Source organism: Equus quagga, chromosome 6 (genome assembly GCF_021613505.1).
Source record: "Equus quagga isolate Etosha38 chromosome 6, UCLA_HA_Equagga_1.0, whole genome shotgun sequence".
NCBI lineage: Eukaryota > Metazoa > Chordata > Mammalia > Perissodactyla > Equidae > Equus > Equus quagga.
Window position 1 is genome coordinate 77121797 of NC_060272.1, and position 21154 is coordinate 77142950.

The 21154-nt window shown below is 45.0% G+C and overlaps 1 protein-coding gene and 1 long non-coding RNA gene across 3 annotated transcripts in view; one reads left to right on the forward strand and one right to left on the reverse strand.

The window, feature by feature from the left end:
* The window catches only part of SPATA13 (spermatogenesis associated 13), a 343789-nt gene that overhangs the window by 9449 nt on the left and 313186 nt on the right, over positions 1-21154 (forward strand). Inside the window, exon 1 of one of the 2 annotated variants that reach the window (XM_046664702.1) lies at positions 3473-3493. The exons of the other annotated variant lie outside the window; for it this stretch is intronic. Coding sequence (XP_046520658.1) covers positions 3488-3493 — 6 coding nt within the window. The 5' untranslated portion in view covers positions 3473-3487. Of the gene's footprint in view, positions 1-3472; positions 3494-21154 lie in introns of those variants that run through there. 2 annotated transcript variants of the gene reach the window in all.
* LOC124241118 (uncharacterized) lies at positions 1028-7622 on the reverse strand. The gene is made up of 3 exons (XR_006889104.1): positions 7538-7622; positions 3997-4074; positions 1028-1165 (listed from the first exon to the last, which is right to left on the reverse strand). It is a non-coding gene; the product is annotated as an uncharacterized LOC124241118 (long non-coding RNA).

Sequence of the window (21154 nt, forward strand, 5' to 3'; positions counted from 1 at the left end):
TTTCTTAACTTTTCTTAATTTATTCTTTTGGTTTATGCCTTTGTGAAAATATAATTGCTTCAGATGCTCCTGCCTCCTGTCTCGTCTGTGAGGTCTCAGCCTAGAGAAGCATCGGGCCACATGGCAGTCACATTGCCAAGAGAATGCCATGGTCTTTTGAGACTGTGTCTGTTGTCAATCTGTTATGTCTCAAATAGAATATCTCCGTCTGCATCCTCAACTCGAATGCCTGTAATTGCCTTTGATTGGAAGCGTAGAAGGGTCTCCTTGTGCAGTGAATTACAGCATAGACAAAGTGACCCACAATTGTCCGTCATTTTACACTACATATGAAATTTTGAGAAGTTTTGAATTTTGGTATTTTGGATTTATATTTTAAATGACCTAAGGCATCAAACTAAATGAAATCTACGCTGAAACTCCATAGTGAAAATAGATCTCTTCGTTTATAGAATTTATAATCTTGGGATCTTATTTATCAAGTTTCCTTTTAGTGGCCGTGTCTCTATGTAGATAGTAAATGTGGTGTTTTAGAAATTTTTTTCCTTTCCAATTACTTATTTATTTAGAAAGGAAAAAGAGAAACCCACACAAACATTGCCTGAAAGCTTCCAATTAGGCAAATTTTAGGAAAAATGTGTTTTGGGATCTGTATTTAAATAAGGATGTTTTGGTTTATAGGTTGAGCATATCCATGCCATCAGCATGAGAAACATGGACAGTTTCTACCCAGGATCCAAGCCATGGGCCTTTCTTGTCTTCCCCTGGATCCGGGGCGGGCACTGAAGGAATTCTAGCCCAGTACCTTGCTTACTTTTCCACCAGAGACAACTGAGTCCATCTGACAGAGGCTACAGCCAAACAGCACCATTCTATAGGATTTTACAGAGTAAGGAGTGGAGAAACTAAGAAATTCCAACTGTATCTATTATAATTTTGAGAAAATGTTTGGATGTAGTTAATTCTTAATGTAAAAATATATCATTGATTTTTTTTTAAAAAGGCGGGAAATAACATCAATGAGCAGTTTGTGAACCAGATACTCATATATTTTGTGCTTTTTGGAGCTGTCGTTCTCACGATGGAGGTGAGTAGAGTGAGGCTTGCAGAAGTTACGTCACCCGTCCGAGGACACCGTGGATAAATGGCAAAGCTGGTTTCCAACCTCAGGAAAAAAAAGAAAAGAAAATTTTTCCTGTCTAGCCCTTAGATCTGTGTGTGACTTGAAAGTGAGGACCTACACTACTGATAAGATGCCTACATTTTCAGTGGGATGAAGGATAGCTGGAATAATGTGAAAATCAACAACTCCCTCATTGTGGGACTATATTCTCTGGAGAAAACTGTAAGCACCTTTAAAGCCACTGGGGTCGCTGGGCACCAGTGGGGGCCAGTGCAGGACTAGCAGTGGACGGGAAGGAGGTGGGCAGGGACATTTGCTTTCAAACAGTTCATCCTTAATTATTTCTTTGGAAAAGGTGCGTCTGGAATTTTCACTGGGATCTGATTTATGAAGATGGGCTACGAAGGAGAGAGAAAGATTTAGCCAAAGTAGTTGGGCTAAAGGCTGTAAATGGATTAGCCTCATGATGGAAAACAACATCCTTTATGAATAGTTTTGTTCAAGTGGTTTTATATTCAAAATTTAATGTTCATGATAGTTTAATTTGCTAATTGAACAAACAGATATATCCCACTAGTTTACTAAAAATCTGTTCTTAAATACCTGCTTTTAAATAAACATGGATTTTCATAGTGGGAGAGATGGCAGTTTTTTGGAAAGCAAGAAAAACTCTATTTTTATAACAAAAATTTAATTGTATTAATTTTTAAATTTTAATTGTTTTAAATTTTAAAAATATGTAATATATTTACATGCTATAAAATTAGAAGGTACACAAGGACATCTGCTAAAGAGTCGCCTCTTCTCTCCTGCCTTCTGCCCTGCTAACACCTCCAGGTCACCCAGCTCCGCCCGCACGGCAGCCAGTATTACCAGCGTATTCTACCACACGCTTTGTAGAAATTCTATGCCTATATAAATAAGTAGATATATTTTCAGGGGCTGGCCCTGTGGCTGAGTGGTTAAGTTCGTGTGCTCCGCTTCAGAGACCCAGGATTTCACCAGTTCGAATCCTGGGCGCAGGCATGGCACCGCTCATCAGGCCACGCTGAGGCGGTGTCCCACATGCCACAACTAGAAGGACCCACAACTAAAAATATACACAACTATGTACCCGGGGGCTTTGGGGAGAAAAAGGAAAAAAAAAATCTTAAAAAACAAAACAAAACAAATATATATTTTTTCTTCTATCCCCCTCTATTTTTCATGCAAGTGATGACATAGTCTACATGGTATTTTGAAAATTTTACTTTCACTTAACGATATATTTTGGAAATTATTCCATATCAGTACATAAAGCATTTCCTCATGCTTTTTTATTGTGGTAAAATAATATATATAACGTGAAATTTACCATTTTTTAAGCACACAGTTCTGTGGCCTTAGTACATACACAGTCACATTGTTGTGTAATCACCACCAGCCACCTCCAGAACTTTTTCATCTTCCCAAACTGAAATTCTGTCCCATTCACCCTCCCCTGGCCACCACCATTCTACTTTCTATGAATTTGACTCTTCTAGGTGCCTCATATGGGTAAAATCATACAATACTTGACCTTTTGTGTCCAGCTTATTTCGCTTAGCTTAATCATCTCAAGGTTCACTCATCTTATAGCATGTATCAGAATTTCATTTCCTTTTAATGGCTGAATACTATTCCATTGTATGTGTATACCACATTTTGTTTATCCATTCATCTGTCAATGGACATTTGGATTGTTTCCACTGTTTTTCATTCTTTTTAATGACTGCATAGTAATCTGTTCTATAGTTGTAACATAAACCAATTCCCTACTGATGGGTGTTTAGGTTATTTTCATGCTTCACTGAATAGTTGTGAACTTAGACCATTTCACACATGTATGAATATATCTGTTAAAGTTCTTGAAATGGATTTGCTGAAAAAACTGTTGCGGGCTTATTAAATTTGGGGCTATTGCTAAATTGCCCTCCATGGAACCTGTACCCATTTACAGCCCCTTTAGGGACTGTCTGTTTCCTACCTCCTCCCCAACACAGTGTGTCACCAACTCCTTCATCGTTGTTCATCTCAGGGTGGAAAATGCTGTCTCAGCACAGCTGCAATTTACATTTACCTTATCTCAAGTGAGCTCTGAGTGTCTCAGGGCCATTGTGTTTTCTTTTACTGGGACTATCTTCATTTCCTTTGTTCATTTCTCAATTGGGCTATTGAGTTTTTTTCCTCCCTCTTCTTTATATTGGCTGTTGTTGAAAAATTTACTTTTGTTTGGCACCCTTAATGTAGGCTGTGGGAGACTTTTGGAGCTCTGCTGTGAAACAGGAGCTTTGTCTAAGAATAGTGAGACCTGCTTTTCAACACTGTTCACCGGATACTGGCTCCATGACAGTAAGTTTTATTAAGGGGACAGACAGTCTGATGTTGTAGGAGGTTTTATTGAAGTGGTTATATTCAGAGGGAAGTACATCTTTGTGAGAACATTATCAAATTTTCTGTGCTCACAATATGTTTCAAAGTTATTTAGGATTTACTCCTTTTTTAAAAGGTAGAGGTATAAACTCAAGACAGTAAATAACTTGGTATGAACTGAAAAAAATAACCAAAAAGTAGCGTATTGTTAAATTTCATTTGGCTAAGTGCATTTGGCTGAGTACATCCTGGGTACCTCAAACTCGACATGCCCCACTCTGAGCTCATTCCTTTGACCCAGAAAGCAACTCCTTAGTTCCTGTATTTCCTGTATGGATTTCCTAAGACATCTTCCCACTCTGCTCCACATCCAGCATATCACCAAGCAAATCAATCTACTAAAAGTTCCTCCAGTGCGCCCACCAGCCCGCGTGCCCTCCCCACCACCTTGTCCGGACCCCAGCCGAGCCCTTCTTGGTTACCTGCAGCAGCCTTCCACTGATCCTTTGCCTCCAGACCTGTCCCCGTCAATAGTTCTCTGATCTCTAGCCAAGAGTAACCTTTATAAAGTGCAAATCAGATCATCACATCTCTGCTTAAAACCTTTTGATGGTCCCCAGTTGCCCCTAGGATAAAACTCCAACTCCTTCACACCCCAGCATGCCCTGGCCTGCCTCACTTACCCCTCAGCTCCGTCACTCACCACCCCTCTTCCTACACTCCATTCTTCTCAAAATGATCTGTCAATTCCTTAAACTCAGGGTGCACACTCTTGTTTCAGGACCTTTGAATCTGCTCTTCTTCTGGAATGTTCTCCCCTGTTCCATTCCCTCCACCTCTTTCACCTGGATGACTCTTGGTCACTCATCCTCCAGCAAGTCTTTCCTGACGCTCCCCAAGTCTGAGTCGGTGGCTTCTCTGAGGCCCCTCAATATCCCTTATCTTACACGATCAGCCTGTACAGTAACGGCCTTTTTCTGTGTACAAACAGGTCACCCCACAGGGCTGTCCGTGCCCAGGGAGCAGGACCACGTCTCCTTTGTTTCTCACCATTGCCCGGGCAACTAAGATTTTTATTGCTCATAAATATCTGTTGATGCATGACTGTTGAAAGATGGCTGGAGAACTGAAGGAGACTGTCGTCTGGGAATGGGGTGTTGCTATGTGTGAGCGGGTTACATACTGAAACCCTGAGTGTCTCCCCTGAAAATTCTGAAACCTGTGCAGCAAGAAGAGAGGGCTAGGTTAGCTGCGATCTTACTTGCCTGGTGGCCCGCTAGCCTCGCGAGAAGGACACTGGAGGTAAGGCTCACACGAGGTTGAGACCAGGCAGCAGGGAAACAAAGTGCATCTGCTGATATTCCGGACAGCATCCCGGCCAGGCAAGGAGCTCACCGAGGACAGCGGGGGCGCAGCTTGGGCTGAGATCCCCATCTGGGTTGGTGTGGAAGGGATGGTTTCTGAGTGCACCATGACTCAAATGGCCTTTGAGTGCAGCCTTCAAGGACAGCCCATCTGAGAACCTCTGCTGTCGTTTCTTTTTAATACATTTATAGCCCTCCCTTTGAGATGTAAGTGTGGTTTGGGGCTGATTCAGAGCAAGAAATCCTGTGATTGCCAAATGTAGTCATTGATTTGGGACTTAGGGTCTGATGAATACGGAGTACAATAAAATAACAAAGGCTGTATTTTAGCAGACTCTGTCTAAACTAAGCGAGCAAATCTTGAGCTTAAGACACTCTCAAATGACTTCCCTCCTGCTCCTCTTTTCTCCTTGGAAACTGACAGTGAATGTTGTGGTCGTAAGAAACTTCTCTCCTGTGGGCTTCACCCTGCAAAGTGAGCAAGGCCAGCCTCCCAGGGACCAGCTGTCTTTGTGCTGTTGCTTCCTTCTGTCCCTCCACAGGCCGATAAGACTAGTGTCACGCTGAGGCCAATAAGGAAAAGGAGCAAGGGTCAGCATTGCCACGTAAGGTGGACTGCCTGTGTGACCAAAGGCTGCGTCCCCAGAGAATGATCGTTTGGAGTAAATATTCTTCTGGTTCCGTAACACCCAGAGAGCAGAATATTCATCATACAATGACCTCTGTGTGTAGAAAATCAGATTAGGAAGACTTTGGACTGGGGGATGGGGGTTGTTTTAGTTTTGTTTTTGAGAAGAAGAATCTTATACGAGGAGAGTCAGTCTTTTTTCAGAGTGAAGATTTTAGTACAGTGAAATACATAAAGCTGCCCCAAACAGGAAGAGGAAACGATGATGACCACGGGCTCACTGTAACGGAGCGGCTCACTTCGCTGAGTGTTTGCTATAAGCCGAGCACTGTGCTAGGAGCTTCCCGTGGATTGTTTCAGTTAGCCCTCACGACAGCCTCCCAAGCTGGTGAAATGCCGAGGCCGGTCTGCAGCCAGGTGACTGAGGCACAGCGGCCGCTGACACTCCCCGAGGCTGGTTCTCGGCACCCAGCGGAGCTGGAGTGCAGCTCCGTGCTCTCAACCCCAGGCCATCCGCTGCCTCCATCGGTGTCCAGGAGCCAAGGCCCAGGGGTAGGTCCAGCTGCGCTCTCATTACGAGCTGTGCGACCATTGCAACTTACTGAAGGCTCTGACTTAGGTCATTGTGCGGATTAAACACAACGATGAGGTTGCGTATTAGTTACGGTGACACTAGGTCCTACAACAAACAAAGCCAACCTTTCGGCGGCTTGACACAATAGAAGTGTGAGGACTCGCTCACGGCCCCGTGCAGACGTTCCCGTCAGCGTCGGGCGCTGGGCTGGCGGCGGCTCCTTTCCATCCTTTCCTTGCAGTCCGCAAGCTCTGAAGGCTGTGCGCCTTCAACGGGTGCTTCCCGGGGCCCCTCGGGCCGTGACGCCCCACCCACAGGCCAGGGGAGGGTGTTGGCGGCGTGGTTCCAGGTAGGGGGCGGCCTGAAGGGAGCACAACTTGGGGAAGCTCTCTAAGAAAGAGGACACAGGGTGACCGGCGCCCAGATGGCCCCGCAGCCCGCGAGACTCATTAGCTTCCCGATACACGCCCCGCGCAGCTCACACACCATTGGCTCGACCTCGGGGGCATGCTGGTGACAGGGCGGGCAATCACGTCCAGTGTGCCCGAGTCAGGCGACTGCTGGAAGTCTGCCACGTGTGTGGAAAGTGCTTCCAACAGCAGCTAGCACATGACAAGAGCTGGGTGACTGTCAGCTACTGTTCTGTCTGTAATGCGGCAGGAGAATTTCCACCAGGACCAGCACGCCGACAGTTACTGCCCTTACCATTTTCACTGACATCCTCCGGCCCCACAAGGAGGCTGAACTGCCCAACAGTAAGTCTAGCTGGAGAGATACCATATCTCTTAAAAAACAATGACCAGTACAAAACCCTGTCTTCAAAGAGACAAACGCGGCATCTATACCTATCATCTCCAAAGTATGGGGGCACTGCATTTGGGGTGGGCAGAACGTATCAGAATGTGTGTGTGTGTCAGAGTATATATATATATTCTCATCTAGTAGAACCTCAATGTCACTTATAAATTAATAAATAAACGTGTATAGGGACAAAGTATTTTTACAAATTTCCTTATAGGGATGTGTAATTGAAAAGGTGTTCAGACCATGTATCTTGACAGTCAATGCCTTAGAGGTAGAAATGACAACGTAGCCTTCTAGGGTTTAAAGTGCAGACACCTAATGGGTACAGTACAGACATTTCAAAGGAAAAACACCCCAAGACAAGAAGCTGTTGTCTGGGCAAGGCTGGTGTAATGGTTAATTTTACATGACAACTTGCTGGGCCACAGAGTACCCAGCTATTTGGTTAACTGTTATTCTGGGGGTTTCTGTGAGGGTGTTTCTAGATGACAGTAACATTTGAATCGGCGGACTGAGGGGAGCAGGTGGCCCTCCCCAGTGTGGGTGGGCCCCCTCCAGTCCACTGGAGGCCTGAATCGAACAAAACGGCCGAGTAAGGGAGAATTTGCCCTCTGCCTGACTGCCTTCCAGCGGGGACATCGGTCTCCTCTTACCTTTGGATTCCACTGGAACTCACGCCATCAGCTGTCCTGGGCCTCCAGCTGCCGGCTCACCCTGCAGATCTTGGGACTTAGCATGTGATCACATGAGCCAATTCCTTATAATGGATCACTCTCTGTCTCTCTCTCTCTCCTGTGACGTACCTATAATCTCCTGTTGGTTCTGTTTCTCTGGAGAACCCTGACTCATACAGCTGGTGAGGCCCTGATAGGCCCCCGGGCAAAGCAATCTCAGGCTCAGGCCGGTTCTCCGTCCTGGCTGCCTATCGAACCATGTGGGGAGCTAAAAATGTCCCAATGCTTGTGGCCCTCAATCGGAGATTCTGATATAGGGTTTTTTTTTTCCTTGCAGGGGAAGATTCACCCTAAGCTAACATCTGTTGCCAATCTTCCTCCTTTTTCTTCCTTTTTCTCCCCCAAAGCCCCAGTACATAGTTGTATATGGTTATAAGCCGCCACGGCACAGCAGGGCTACTGACGTGAATGGTGTGGCTTGGGTTTGTGGGAACCAAACCCGGGCCAAAGCAGAGCGCCCGAACTTTAACCGCTGGGCGTCAGGGCTGGCTCTCACTGGTGCTTTTTAAAAGCTCCCCCACTGGTTGGGGTTGAGAAAAATTGGTGCAAACTCTAGCACTGTCAATGTCAGGAGCGTGGTCTGCCAGCACCGGGAAAGTGCCTCCTTATCTCAGGTGTGCACTCACGTTAGCTGAGCACACGGGACTGAGGAAGCACCCAAGGGCTGTGGGACCCTCGCCGTCGCCGTCTGAGAGATGCCTACCGAGAGCACTGGGCTCAAAGCCGCCCCACACCCTTCCTACCTGACCGAGGGCCGCCGGAAGTAGGGATTAGAACCCGTTCCGTACCCGGAAGATCGCTTTGTGAGCCTGCGGCTGGGAGAAAGGGGCCGAGAGGCTGAGGCCTCAGTTTACTCATCCGTGGAATGGAGATGATTAAGGACAGAACCTACTCTCCAGACTTGTTGAGAAAATTGAGTTAACGCGTGAGAAGTGGTTAGAGCAACGATTAGTTGTCACCTACTAGTGCTCAGTAATGTTAGTCACTGTGCCCCCTCGTACGTACCCGCCTTCTTCCAGGTCTGCGTTCTGGCCGTGCTCCCTTGCTGCCTGGTACCCCTTTCTTTGACTGGTTCTTTATTGTGTGTGTTAATTGATGTCTTTGCTTAGGTGTATTCAAGTTCTACAGGGCTGGAAGTCTGTCATGCATTGAAGGCGACTTTGGTTTTCTCTGTTCTGAACCAGTCTGTGTTAATTTTTGAAGTGCAGTTCTCAAAGGGCATCTTCGTCTGGTCCTATTTCTAGGTAGGATGTCTCACTTTTACCCATCTCATCTACTGACAACATATAATGATGTTGGCACCAGTGCTTTCAGAAAAGAGTGGAATGGGGCCGGCCCAGTGGCTAGTGGTTAAGTTCTCTGCGCTCCACTTTGGTGGCCTGGGTTTGTGGGCTCGCACCCTGAGCACAGACCTACTCAACTCACCAGCCAAGCTGTTGCGGCGTCCCACATACAAAATAGAGGAAGACTGGCACAGACGTTAGCTCAGGGCTAATCTTCCTCAGGAAAAAAAAAAAAGAGTGGTAGCACTAGAAAAAATGTGGTATAAAAACGTCAGCAACCTGAGTTGCCCCACAGAGGGTGAAATGAGCCTGTTCTGTGGAAGGGTCATGAACGTGCTGTCCCCCAAGTGTGGCCCACCATGGCAGCCTGGAATCCTAAGCCTGACACTTTGTACCTACAGAACCACAGCTTGTTGCCTTGCACAGAAGGACAGAGCATTGCAGGGTCAGTTCAGTGACATTTGCAGACCAAGGCAGTGGTTTTATATGGGCTACTATGTTTTTATTAATGGTTTCAGTTTATCCACTACTAACTAGTCTGTGACTGGTGTACGTGGTGTTAAAATGTTATGTCTAACAGTGTGTGATACATAGAATCAAGTATACTGCCTTTGTCAGCAATTTATGGCAGTAAGCCCTCTCTGTGAGTAAGAGATAAGCCCCCCTGTCCAGCAGGCTGACAGTGTTTCACGGATGCCAAATGCTTGATGTAGGTTCTGTCGATGACGTTCTCGTCCGGGAACCAATACAATGTGCATTTGTCACCCCCCCCAACAAACAGAGACTCCCTGCATTACATTCTGGGACCATAGATTCAAACCACAAGGCTAAGAGGAATAAAAACCTACCTAGAAAAACCCATCTTTTGGCGAGAGGGAAAGAAGCCAGCTGGGATTACTTGGGGGGAGTCTCTAGGTGCTTTCCCGTAGAGCCCCCATCCCGATGCAAATGCAGCCCTACCCACGGCAGTCAGTGTTTATACAGCTTGAGGGGGAAGTCGCTGAATATTTGAACAGATTTAGCTAGGAAATTAAATTCACTTCTTATGTTCAAGGACAGCCATTTGGGGGTGAGTGATGCTTCCTTGAAGAATGGGAAGCAGTAAATGTGTGACACACTTCTTCCATCTGTGACACACTTCTTCCATCTTTTTTTTTTGATGAGTAATAAGCAGTTACAACGAAACGTCCTTCTTCTCACTTGTGAAGTGACTGCCAAGCTTTTGGAGATCCCATTCTTGGGGATTTGGGGCAGGCTACTGCAGTTTTGGGGTAAAGGAGATGTATTCCTGGCACTTTAAATTCCAGCTCGGAAAAATTCTCTAACGGAAACACTACTATGAAAGGTTTATCAGCTTAATTCCTTAATACTGGTCCACAAATCACCTTTGCCCAAACTTAGGGCAAACTATAGCTGAAAAGGTCCTTTGTGGGCTTATGTCATGAGGTTGTTAAGAATTTGAAACATATCTTAATGTTGCATGATGGAACGTCAACTCTCAAAGAGCCCCTGTTGAGAGGAGCGGTTGGACATCCCCTGCCATGGCTCCGGGGAGCGGAATTAGGATGGAAGCTGGAGGACGATGCAGTCTTCCTTAATAAAGACCGAACTTTCCATCAGGATAAAGACAGAGGTGTGGGAGAGGAGAGTCACACGTCGGATTGCCCGCATTGTTCTGAGGGCGTCTTTCAGCCGTGACCTCTATGACCCCCTAAGTCATGGAGAGGTCCCACTCATCCATAGCTGGGCGGCCGCCTGTAATGACTGCAGGTGGGAAACACTGAAGTTTCCTATTCTTCAGTGAGTAATGACAATGAGAAGAGGGCAAAATGAGTATAGAGTGGTTTGTTTGTTTTTTCTTACTGCCTTTGCAAAATTGGTGTCTCTGAGTGTGAATGAATAAATAGTACTAATTTTTGGAAACAGAAGAGTAGAATTGTAATAGTCAATAAGCAATAGATTTTCTCCCATAGCTCCTAGAGTTATGGAGAAAATAGCTTGTAACCACGCCCTCCATTTTAGGCTTCTAAGACCCGTTGAAAGTTACTGTCACATTGGGACACTGTTACAGAGTATTTACTGTAATCGTTACTGAACAGGTGATCATTCCTGAACTAGTTTAGCTCAGTGTTCTCATTTGGGGAAGATTTTGCTCCCAGAGGGTATTTGGCAAGGTCTGGAGATGCCTTTGATTGTCGTGATTGTGTGTGAAAGGATGTTTCTGGCGTCTAGTGTGTAGAGGCCAGGGCCGCTGCTAAACATCCCACGATACACAGGATGGCCCCCAAACAAAGAATGATGTTGTCCAAAATGTCAATAGTGCCAGCGTTGAGAAGCCTTGGTAGTCTTAGGATCCTGAAGACACATAGCAATCTTTTGTTTGTTTTTTTTGGAAAACTACAAACAAATCATTCATTAAAATGATTATCATGCATAGCTGATCTTCTGATTTTACCCTTAGCAGACAAAGGTGTGATCTTTGAACACATAGAAGTCAAAGATTATTTTGTTTTCCCTGTTTAATTTGGTCAGATCCAAGTAGGATTCAGGTCATCTTTTGATGAATCCTGTTTAACTCAGTTTGACAGTAACGTCAACACCACTGGGGCTCGATTTTTAAACATGTTATTATTTCTAACTTATTTTTAGAACACTGATTATACTGATAACTTGAAATGAATCTGTCCACATGAGGAGAAAATGAGAGCAGTCAGCTTTGGCATGTGGCCTTAAAAGAAGACTACTGTTTCAACCCCAAACAGATGCAATCTTGAGGCTGACTGAGGCTTTCCCTTTGTAATAAATATATGATGTTATTTCCTTCTTTATCTGATATGCGTTTTCATATTTATAATCAACCATATTCTGTGATCTAGGCCAGTTCTGACTCTTCTTACCAAAAACTTCTGAGAAAACGATACAGATGATGAAAGGCTGGGAAATGAAGAAGATGGTGTTAATTAGTGTATTAATTTGCAACTGAGAGTAAAGGACTTAAGTCTTTGAAAAGAGTAGAGGATGGTGACAAGGACTTAGAAATTCAAATTAGTAGCCTTCCCAAGAGGAAAACCTGAAGTGTGCATCCCTCTGGTAATGAGAATTCCTGAAGGATGGGGCTGCCTTGAATTGGATGGAGGAAGAGGTGATCTGTTATTCCCAGGACTGATCAGACCCCTAATAGCACGTGCTCTGTGCATAGCTGAGTTTCATTTTTAAAGAAAGATGTGCAGTGTTTGGAGAGCAGGTTAAGTGGAGCTACAAAGATACCCGAACAGGTACCACATGAGATGCATAGGAATTGTTATATTCATTCTGGAAGAGAACAGACTCTTAGTGTTGGTCGTTGAGGAAATGAAGGGTTGATGGATAGGCTGTGGATTAGTTTTTTCTTGCTGCTGTAACTAGTTACCACAAACTTAATGGCTTAAAACAACACAAATTTATCTTAGTGTTTGGGGGCAGAAGTCTGAGTTGGGTTTACAGGGCCAAATCCAGGGACTGGCAGGATTGCATTCCTTCTAGAGGCCCTAGGAGGGCATCCATCTCTTTGCGTTTTCCAGCTTCTGGAGGCTGCCTGCATTCCTTCCCCTATTTTCAAAGCCAGCAATTACATCCCTGGGACCTCTGCTTCCGTTGTCACATCTCCTTCTCTGACTCTCCTGCCTCCCTCTTTCCCTTACGAGGACCCTTGTGACAACATGGGGCCCGCCCAGATAAGCCTGCAGGTAGGTGTTGTTATTGCCATTTTACAGGCAGGAAAATGCAGCTCAGAGTCTTTGCTGTTCCCAGTGCCCCATTCCCCTTAAGAACACTGAATAATGGATTAACCCGTATTCGTTCTGGGTTCACTCGTGTAAGGATCAGTTGTGAGTAATAGAAAAATCTAGGCTCTTAAAAATAATTATTTTTTTTCCTATTTAAACAACCATAAGTTTAAAAATATTGTGAGTGGAAATGGTCTCCAGTCGTGCTTTGCCTTTGCTTTTTTTTTAACTTACTGAGGTATAATGAACATACAAGCAATTGCACTATTTAAAGTGGACAATTTGATGAGTTTTCACATATGTAACAACAACCATAATCAAAATAAGACCATATTCATCACCATCAAAAGTGTCCTTATGCCCCTTTGTCATTCCTCCCTCCCTCATTCCCCCATTCCCGGGCAGACATTGGTCTGCTTCCTATCACTAGAAACTAGCCTACATTTTCTAGAATTTTATGTAAAAGCAGTCATACAGCATGAACTCTCTTTTTGTCTGACGTCTTTCACTCAACATCATTATTCTGAGATTCGTCCATGCTGTGGACTGTGTCACTGGCTTATGCCTTGGTATGGCTTGGTAGCAATCCATGGTTTATCCGGTCACCTGTGAATGACATGTGGGTTGTTTCCAGTTTGGGTTATTACAAGTAAAGCTGCTATAAGCATTGATACACAAGCCTTTCTGTGGACTTGTGCTTTCTTTTCTCCTGTGCTGATACCTGCTAATGGAATGACTGGGTCATGTGGTAGATATGTTGAACTTTTTAAGAAACTGCCAGATTGTTTTCTCAAGTCATTGTACCATTTTACACTCCCACCAGCAGTGAGTGAGAGTTGCGGTTACTCTACATTCTCAATAACACTTGGTGTGATGAGTTTTTTAATTCTAGCAATTCTAACAGGTGTGTGGTGGTATCTTAGAGAAGTTTTAATTTGCATTTCTTTAATGGCTAATGATGCTGAGCATTTTTTATGTGCTTATTTGCCATCTGTATATGTTCTTTCATGAAACATCTATCCAAATCTTTTGCCCATTTTTTATCGAATTGTTTGTTTTCATATTATTGCGTTTGAGAGTTCTTTATATATTCTGGACAAAAGCCCTGTATCAGATATGTGATTTGCAAACATTTTCCCCCGCCCTGTGGCTTATCTTTTCATTCTCTTAACAGTGTCTTTCAAAGAGCAGAAATTCTTGATTTTTTTTTTTTAAAGATTGGCACCTGAGCTAACATCTGTTGCCAATCTTTTTTTTCTCTCCTTCTTCTTCTTCTCCCCAAAGCCCCCCAGTACATAGTTGTATATTCTAGCTGTGCATCCTTCTGGTTGTGCTATGTGGGACGCTGCCTCAGCATGTCCTGACGAGCGGTGCCATGTCCGTGCCCAGGATCCAAACCAGCGAAACCCTGGGCCACTGAAGCAGAGCGCACGAACTTAACCACTCAGCCACGGGGCCAGCCCCAGAAATTCTTAATTTTGATAAAGTCTAATTTATAAATTTTTTTCTTTTATGGAGTGTGCTTTTTGGTGTTGTATCTATGAAATCTTTGCTTAACCCAAGGTCACAATGACTTCCTCCTGTGTGTTCTTACAGAAGTTTTATATATCTAGACGTTTCATTTTGGTCTATGATCCACTTTGAATGGATTTTCGTATATGGTGTGAGAAGTGAATCAGGTTTATTTTTTTCGCATATGTACTTCCACTTGTGTCAGCACCATTTGTTGAGAAGACTTTACTTTTCCCATTGAATTGCCTTTACGTTTTTGTTGAAAATCAATTGACCGTATATGTGTGAGTCTATTTCTAGACTGTTTATTCTGTTCAGTGATCAATTTTCCATCTTTTCATGGAAGCCAGGCTATCTTGATAAAGTTAGCTCTGTAAGTCTCAAAATCAGGTACTGTAAGCCCTCCATCTTTTTTTTCAAAGATGTTTTGGCTATTCTAGGTTCTTTGCATTTCTATATATTTTAGAAATAGCTTCTCAATTTCTACCAAAAAAAGAAAAAAAGACTGTTTGGATTTAATTGATATTGTAGAGAATATATAGATCAATCAACTTTGACATATTAACAATATTGAATCTTCCGATCCATTAACACAGTTTACCTCTCATTTTATTTTGTTTCAGCAGCATTTTATAGTTCTAGGTGTACAAACTGTGCTCTTCCCGAAATCCCAACTCCATCTCCACTCAGGGAGATCTCTAGAGTCTAGTCTGGGCTCTTCCTTGAGCTGTGGCCCAGAAACTCCTTCCAGGCACTCGCTGAGCAATCTGGTGGCTCACCTCATTTGTTTCCCGTATCTCAGGGATCACTGTCCCGTGTTGCCTGATAGCTAATGTTTGAAAACTCCTGTTTCATATATTTAGGCTGTTTTTAGTTTTTTGTTAGGTGAAAGGGTAAATCCGGTTCCTATTACTCTGCTTTTTTTCAGGATCAGAAATCTCCCATTTTGCTTTTAGTAGCAGACTTGCCTCTACTTAGATATTTACGCAAAGCAAATCCAAAGCAGCTCCATTGTTGTTAATATTCCCAGGCCAAATACCTGGCTTGTAACAATAGTAGATGGTCAATTTGCCAAGCTTGAAAGACAGACAGTGCAGTGTAGTAGAATATGTTCAACAATGAGTCAGTCTATAAACGTAAAAAAAGATGCTCACCCTCATTAGTAATCACAAAATTAAAACCACAAAACGATAGCATCTCACACTCCCCAGATTGGCAGACAATTTAAAAGTTGGGTAATACCAAGTGTTAAAGAGAACATAGAAGAGCTGAGCTTTCTTCTGCTGCTGGGGGAGATCAAAAATGGAGACAACCCCAATGGTCAGGAACTTGGCATTATCTGGAGTCTTAGGCTAGACTCTTTAGAAAAGAGAGCCTGGGGCAAAGCTTCTGTGCTCACACTTTCCCGGGGAGCACAGTCCCAGGAAGCAGGCGTGGAGGAGAAGGAAGAGAGAGGTGAGGGGAGCTGCCTTTCTGAATGAACTGTTGTGTCGCTCTGCAGCGGAGGTTGGATCTGCCTGCTGGTTCTCTCGCACCTCCTGTCCCCACTGATCCAAGCTTGCCCCACTGGGATTGACCCCCCGTACTTTCAGATTACATCTGGCTCATCCGACAGCTGGAAAGGTAGAGCCCACGGCCAGCGACATGGCACTTCATCTGAGTCCGAAGTGAGGAAGAAGTCAGGAGCTGGCAGCTGGGGCAGAAACTGCTGAAAGTTGGCCCTACTGGTGGCAGCTGAGCAAAACTCACCAAGCTGATTGCTGCAGCGACGGGCAGGGCAGAATGTGTAGCCAAGTTTCCCAGAGATAGGTGAGGCTGAGAAGATCTGAGGTGTCAGAAAAGTGATGTCTGATACACCTATGCATACCACAGGCCTAGCAATTACGTTCCTAGGTACATACTCCAGAGAAACACACACACGTACCAGGAAACGGGTTTAGGGATGTTCATGGCACTATTGTTCATAATGGCCACAAATGGGAAACACCACAAAAGTCTACGAGCATTCAAAGGAATAGAGAAGTTGTGGTATATTCATAAAATGGAGTAACTATACAGCAGTGAAAATGACCTCCAATGACATGCATTAATATGAACAAACTTCAAAAACATGATAAACAACAACAAAAAAGCCATTCCCAAAGAGTATATACAGTGTGGGTGCATCTATACAGAGTTAAATCATGCTCTGTTAAAGAATACATTATTTAGAGATACACCCTTATAACAAAAAGCAAGAACACAGTTAATACAAAATTTTGGGTGCTGGTTCCCTCTGGGAATAGGAAGAGGGATGCTATTGGGGAGCAGCATACAAGAAGCTTCTAAGATAACAATGACGTTTTATTGTTGAATCCGAGAAGACGTGAGTATTCCTTTAATTTTTTTCTTTAAATTGTACATATGTATTTTATACGTTTTTAATATACTGTATGTTTTGCATACACACACATACCCACCCCCACACACACACACACACACGACAGTGAGTTAGGAAACTTAGGTTGCAGTCCCAGATTGGCCTCTAATAAGCTGTGTAACTGGGCAAATCACTTCATGTTTTCATTGAACAAATATATTTTTAAGTAGCGATGTGTCAGTGCTGTACTAGGCACTGGAATACAGTGATGATCAAAACTGGTTGTGATTCTTGCCTTGATGGCTTTAGAGTCTAGTGGGAGAGTTAAACATTGATCAATGTAAAATTTGAGCTCTGGTAGTGCTATTAAGGAGAAGGACAGAGTGCCAGGAGTGGGTACAACAGGGGACCTGACCTGGTCTGGGGGTCGAGAAGCCTTCACTGAGGATGTGGCAGGGGTTAGGGCATCTGAGGCATGAATAGGAGGTTAAGAAGGTGAATATGGATGGCAATCAGGAGTCCTGGGATGGGAGAGAACATGCCAGCTGTGCAGAACCAAATGAGAGAGTGTGGTGGAGATGAGGCTCCAAAGGCCGGCAGGCGTGGAGCGTGTGGAGCTGTCCCGGACGCTGCATAGGCGAGGACGGGCAAGGCAGATGCAGCGCTGCCTCCTCAAACTTATTCATGTGGGGAGACAGACCACAAAGCAGTGCGCACAACGCATACGATGTGTACTAACGTAATCAGATCCGTGAAGGGCATGAGCAGGGCTGAGAGCACCAACTGCTCGGGGAGGAGCACTTACACAGCATGGGCCAGGAAGGCCTTTCTGGAATGTGACAGTTGAGCCAACAACTAAATCATACAAAGGACCTAGTGATGTGAACCAGGGGACAGTGAAGCCTGGAGTGGATTCCAGGTGAGCATGTGCAGTATCCTGTGGGGGAAGAGGGTTTTATTGTGTTTAAGGAAATGAAAGGCCAGTGTGGCTGAAGTGTGGTGCATGAGGGAGAGTGAAGCGAGATGACTGGAGAGAGAACAGGCTTGGAGCGTGGGGCACTGCTACTAGGTTCCTAAGTGGTCTCCTTGATCTCTCCCCTCCAGGCAGGAAACGGCACCATCTTTTACCATGTGGTCGTCAGGACCATTAAGATACGGTAGTGGATGACATGAGAGGAATTTCCAAGGACCTGGATTTGGCTAGGATGTGGGGCAGTGGGGACAGAGTCAGAGGCATTAAGAATTACCACCATGTTTCTGCATCTGGGAATATGATTTATTGGGATAGGAAAACTTGGATTTCGTTTTGTTTTGTTTTGTCAAGTTTGGTGGCAGAGGATGTAACAGAACAGAGTTAGGTTTTGGAAATGTTAGATTTGTAGTGTCTTTTTGACTTCCAGTTAAAGATGTCAAGTAACCAGTTAAAATCATGCATCTGTAGCTCGTGAGAGAGCTCTAGACTAGAGAGAGAAATTTGGGACTGGATGGTGTACCAGCTTCCTGTGGCTGCTGTAACAAAGTACCACAAACTGAGGGGTTTAAACAACAGAAATTACTGTTGAGCAGTTCTGGAGGCTAGAAGTCTGAGGCCACAGCATCAGGAGGGCTGGTTCCTTCTGAGGGCTGTGAGGGAGCATCTGTTTCAGGCCTCTCCCCTTGGCTTGTAGACGGCCATCTTGTTCCTGTGTCTTCATATCATTTTCCCCCTGTATGTGTCTGTCTCTGTGTCCAAATTTCCCCTTTTTATAAGGACACAGTAATACTGGATTAGGGCCCACCCCAATGACCTCATCTTAATTTTATCATCTGCAAAGCTTCTATTTCCAGATAAGGTCACATTCTCAAGTACTGCGGGTTAGGACTTGCACAGCTTCGTGGGAGAAACAATTCAAGCCACAGCAGATGGTAACGCAGCTGTGAGCCCGGGTGAACTCACCTAGGGAGAGAGTGTGGGGTGAGAGCCAGAAAGGGTCAGGGACCAAGCCTTGAAGAGTCCCATCAGATGATGGCCAAGCAGAGGGGAGGAACCTGGATGGAGAAGGAGGGGCGCTGCCAGAGGGGAGAACAAATGAGCATGGCATCCAAGAATTCAAAAGAATAGAGGTTTTCTGAAGGAGGGGTGATCAATAGTTTCAAATGCTGCAGAAAGGTCAAGTATTTTGAAGTAATTGGAGGACTAAAATATGTCATTGAATTTCACAGCACGGACATCATCAGTGCCCTTTGCATGAGCTGTTTTGGGAATGACAGAGGAACTCAGCTGAAGAAGGAGTCAGAGGAGCAGGAATGGAGGCAGACTTTGTGTCTCCTTTCACTGTTGAGGGAGGAATGCGGTAGGGCGGTAGCCAGAGGGGCAAGTAGGGATTAGAGAGAGAGAGCCTTTTAAAATTGGGAGAGATTTTAGTCTGTTTAGATGCTGATGGGAAGGTTAAAGTTGAGAGGGAGTAGTCAAAACATACAAGAACAAAGAAGGAGAAATAATAGTGTGAGTTTACTGAGGAGATGGAAGGACAAGAGGATGGATGGCTTTGAAATGAAGAGGGTTGGCTCCTCTACTCTAACGGTAGGATAAGGGAGTGAAGATCTGTGCAGAAATAAATAGGCTTATAGGTATGGCAAGGGACTTTAATGGACTGCCTAATGTCTGATGACCTCTACTTTCTCTGAGAAGTAGGAAGTGAGGCCATCTACTGAGTGGGGGGAGGTTAAGGGGGTAGAGCCGTGGTGGATGGAAGTTTGAGGAGAGTGAAGAAAGTGTGAAGTCATCAGCATAGAAAGTGGGAGAATGAGTTACCCAGAGAAACGCAGTAGGGCTGAAGGACAGGTTGATGTCCTCGTTGAGGTGGGTGGTCATGAATGGTCTCTTCTATCCTGATTGTGATGCTTGCTAGGTGAGCCCAGCAGCAGAGCAAGCAGGGCGTTGAATTCATCCAGGCGAGTATGATGAGAAGATGGAGGGGTGAGGAGGTTAGGATATTGGCATGGATGCTATTTAACTGATGGCCCATGGGTAAGGAGGGAAATGAGAAAGGAGGGGACTGACAGATTGGAGAGAGTAAAGGAGTTAGTAACAGAGCAACTCCAGGAAGGTGGAGGAGCAGTGGTGATAACTGCACAAACAAGCTGGGGAGGAGAGGCTATGAGATGCTTTCTCTAGAGACTTGGACATAGATGAGGGGGGAAGATGAGGCCTAGGGTGTGACCGTAGAAAGGGTGGTAGGATAAAGGGAAAGACACAGAAGGTGAGGAGATGATGGACAGAGGGGTCAGGAGTCATTTATGTAGACACTGAACTCACCCGAGGTGATGGTGAGACCAGAGACGGAGAGGCAGAGGGTGTGTCAGCTGCCAGGCGGTCACGGAAGCGCAATGGCAAGGACAGGGTCAGGTGCATGTTTGAGGCATGAGCTCCAAAAAAGCAGTGTCATCGTTTTCTTCCTCTGGAACATGAGGTAGTTGTACCGGGAGGTCTAAGATTAATGTCCGTTATTTATCCATCCTCCATTCAATAGTCACCCTAGCCCCAGGTCTGTGATATAAAAGGCTTTCAAAAATGTGTTGGGTGTGGGGCTGGCCCCGTGGCCGAGTGGTTAAGTTCGCGCGCTCCGCTGCAGGCGGCCCAGTGTTTCGTTGGTTCGAATCCTGGGCGCGGACATGGCACTGCTCATCAAACCACGCTGAGGCAGCGTCCCACATACCACAACTGGAAGGACCCACAACGAAGAATATACAACTATGTACCAGAGGGGCTTTGGGTAGAAAAAGGAAAAAAATAAAATCTTAAAAAAAAAAAAAAATGTGTTGGGTGAACATAGATTAAATGACAAGTACATGTCCATCTCCATGGTGGACTTGCAGTCACAGGCGTAAATGAAAAAGTGTCTTCTCAGGGTATTCTCAGCCATAAGCAAGACGGGTATTAGCAAATGAATTCCAGTCATTAATAAATGTCCCTCTAGATCAGTATTCCACGGAGGGAGGAAAGAATTAACCTATTTGGGGGGAGGTTGTAGGGGAGCTGGTGATGGGTTTTGTAGGACAACATTCTGGGCTTCGGAAAACACAAGATTGGCCTAAGTGCTTTGGGATGTGGACAGAAGGGGTGGTCATATTGGCCTCTAGGATCCCTCAGTCCTCCCTGTTGCACTGACTTGACTGCAAGAATTAGAAGCCAGAGAAGTTTCCCCAATTCCCTGATTTCCTCAGTCTCCATGAGAGAAGACTGCCCCACGTCTTGCCTGGCTCCTCCAGGGAGGGAATAGGTCCCTCCACACCCCTGGAGCCCCTCGGCAGGTGAGGTACTGGCTGGCTCTCTGACAAGTCTTTTGCCCCATGCTGCTCTGCTTCCCTAACTCCTCAGCCAAGTCCTGAGGATCCACACCCCCCTGTCTTCCCAATACATCATTACACACGGTATTGGGATAGCATTAAAGTCAGCTGCCATCCCCTTTAGGAATCGGGCCCCTTTTGGAACCTGTGTTTCTGATGTTCCCAGGAGTGGAACAGCTAAATATTTTTCTTTTTGTGAACTTGGGAGTGAACAGAGAAAATCGCTGTTCTTTCTTCTCCTGTGGCTTCTCCCTGGGAACTCAGGGGGGGATGTGTGGGTGGATCTAGT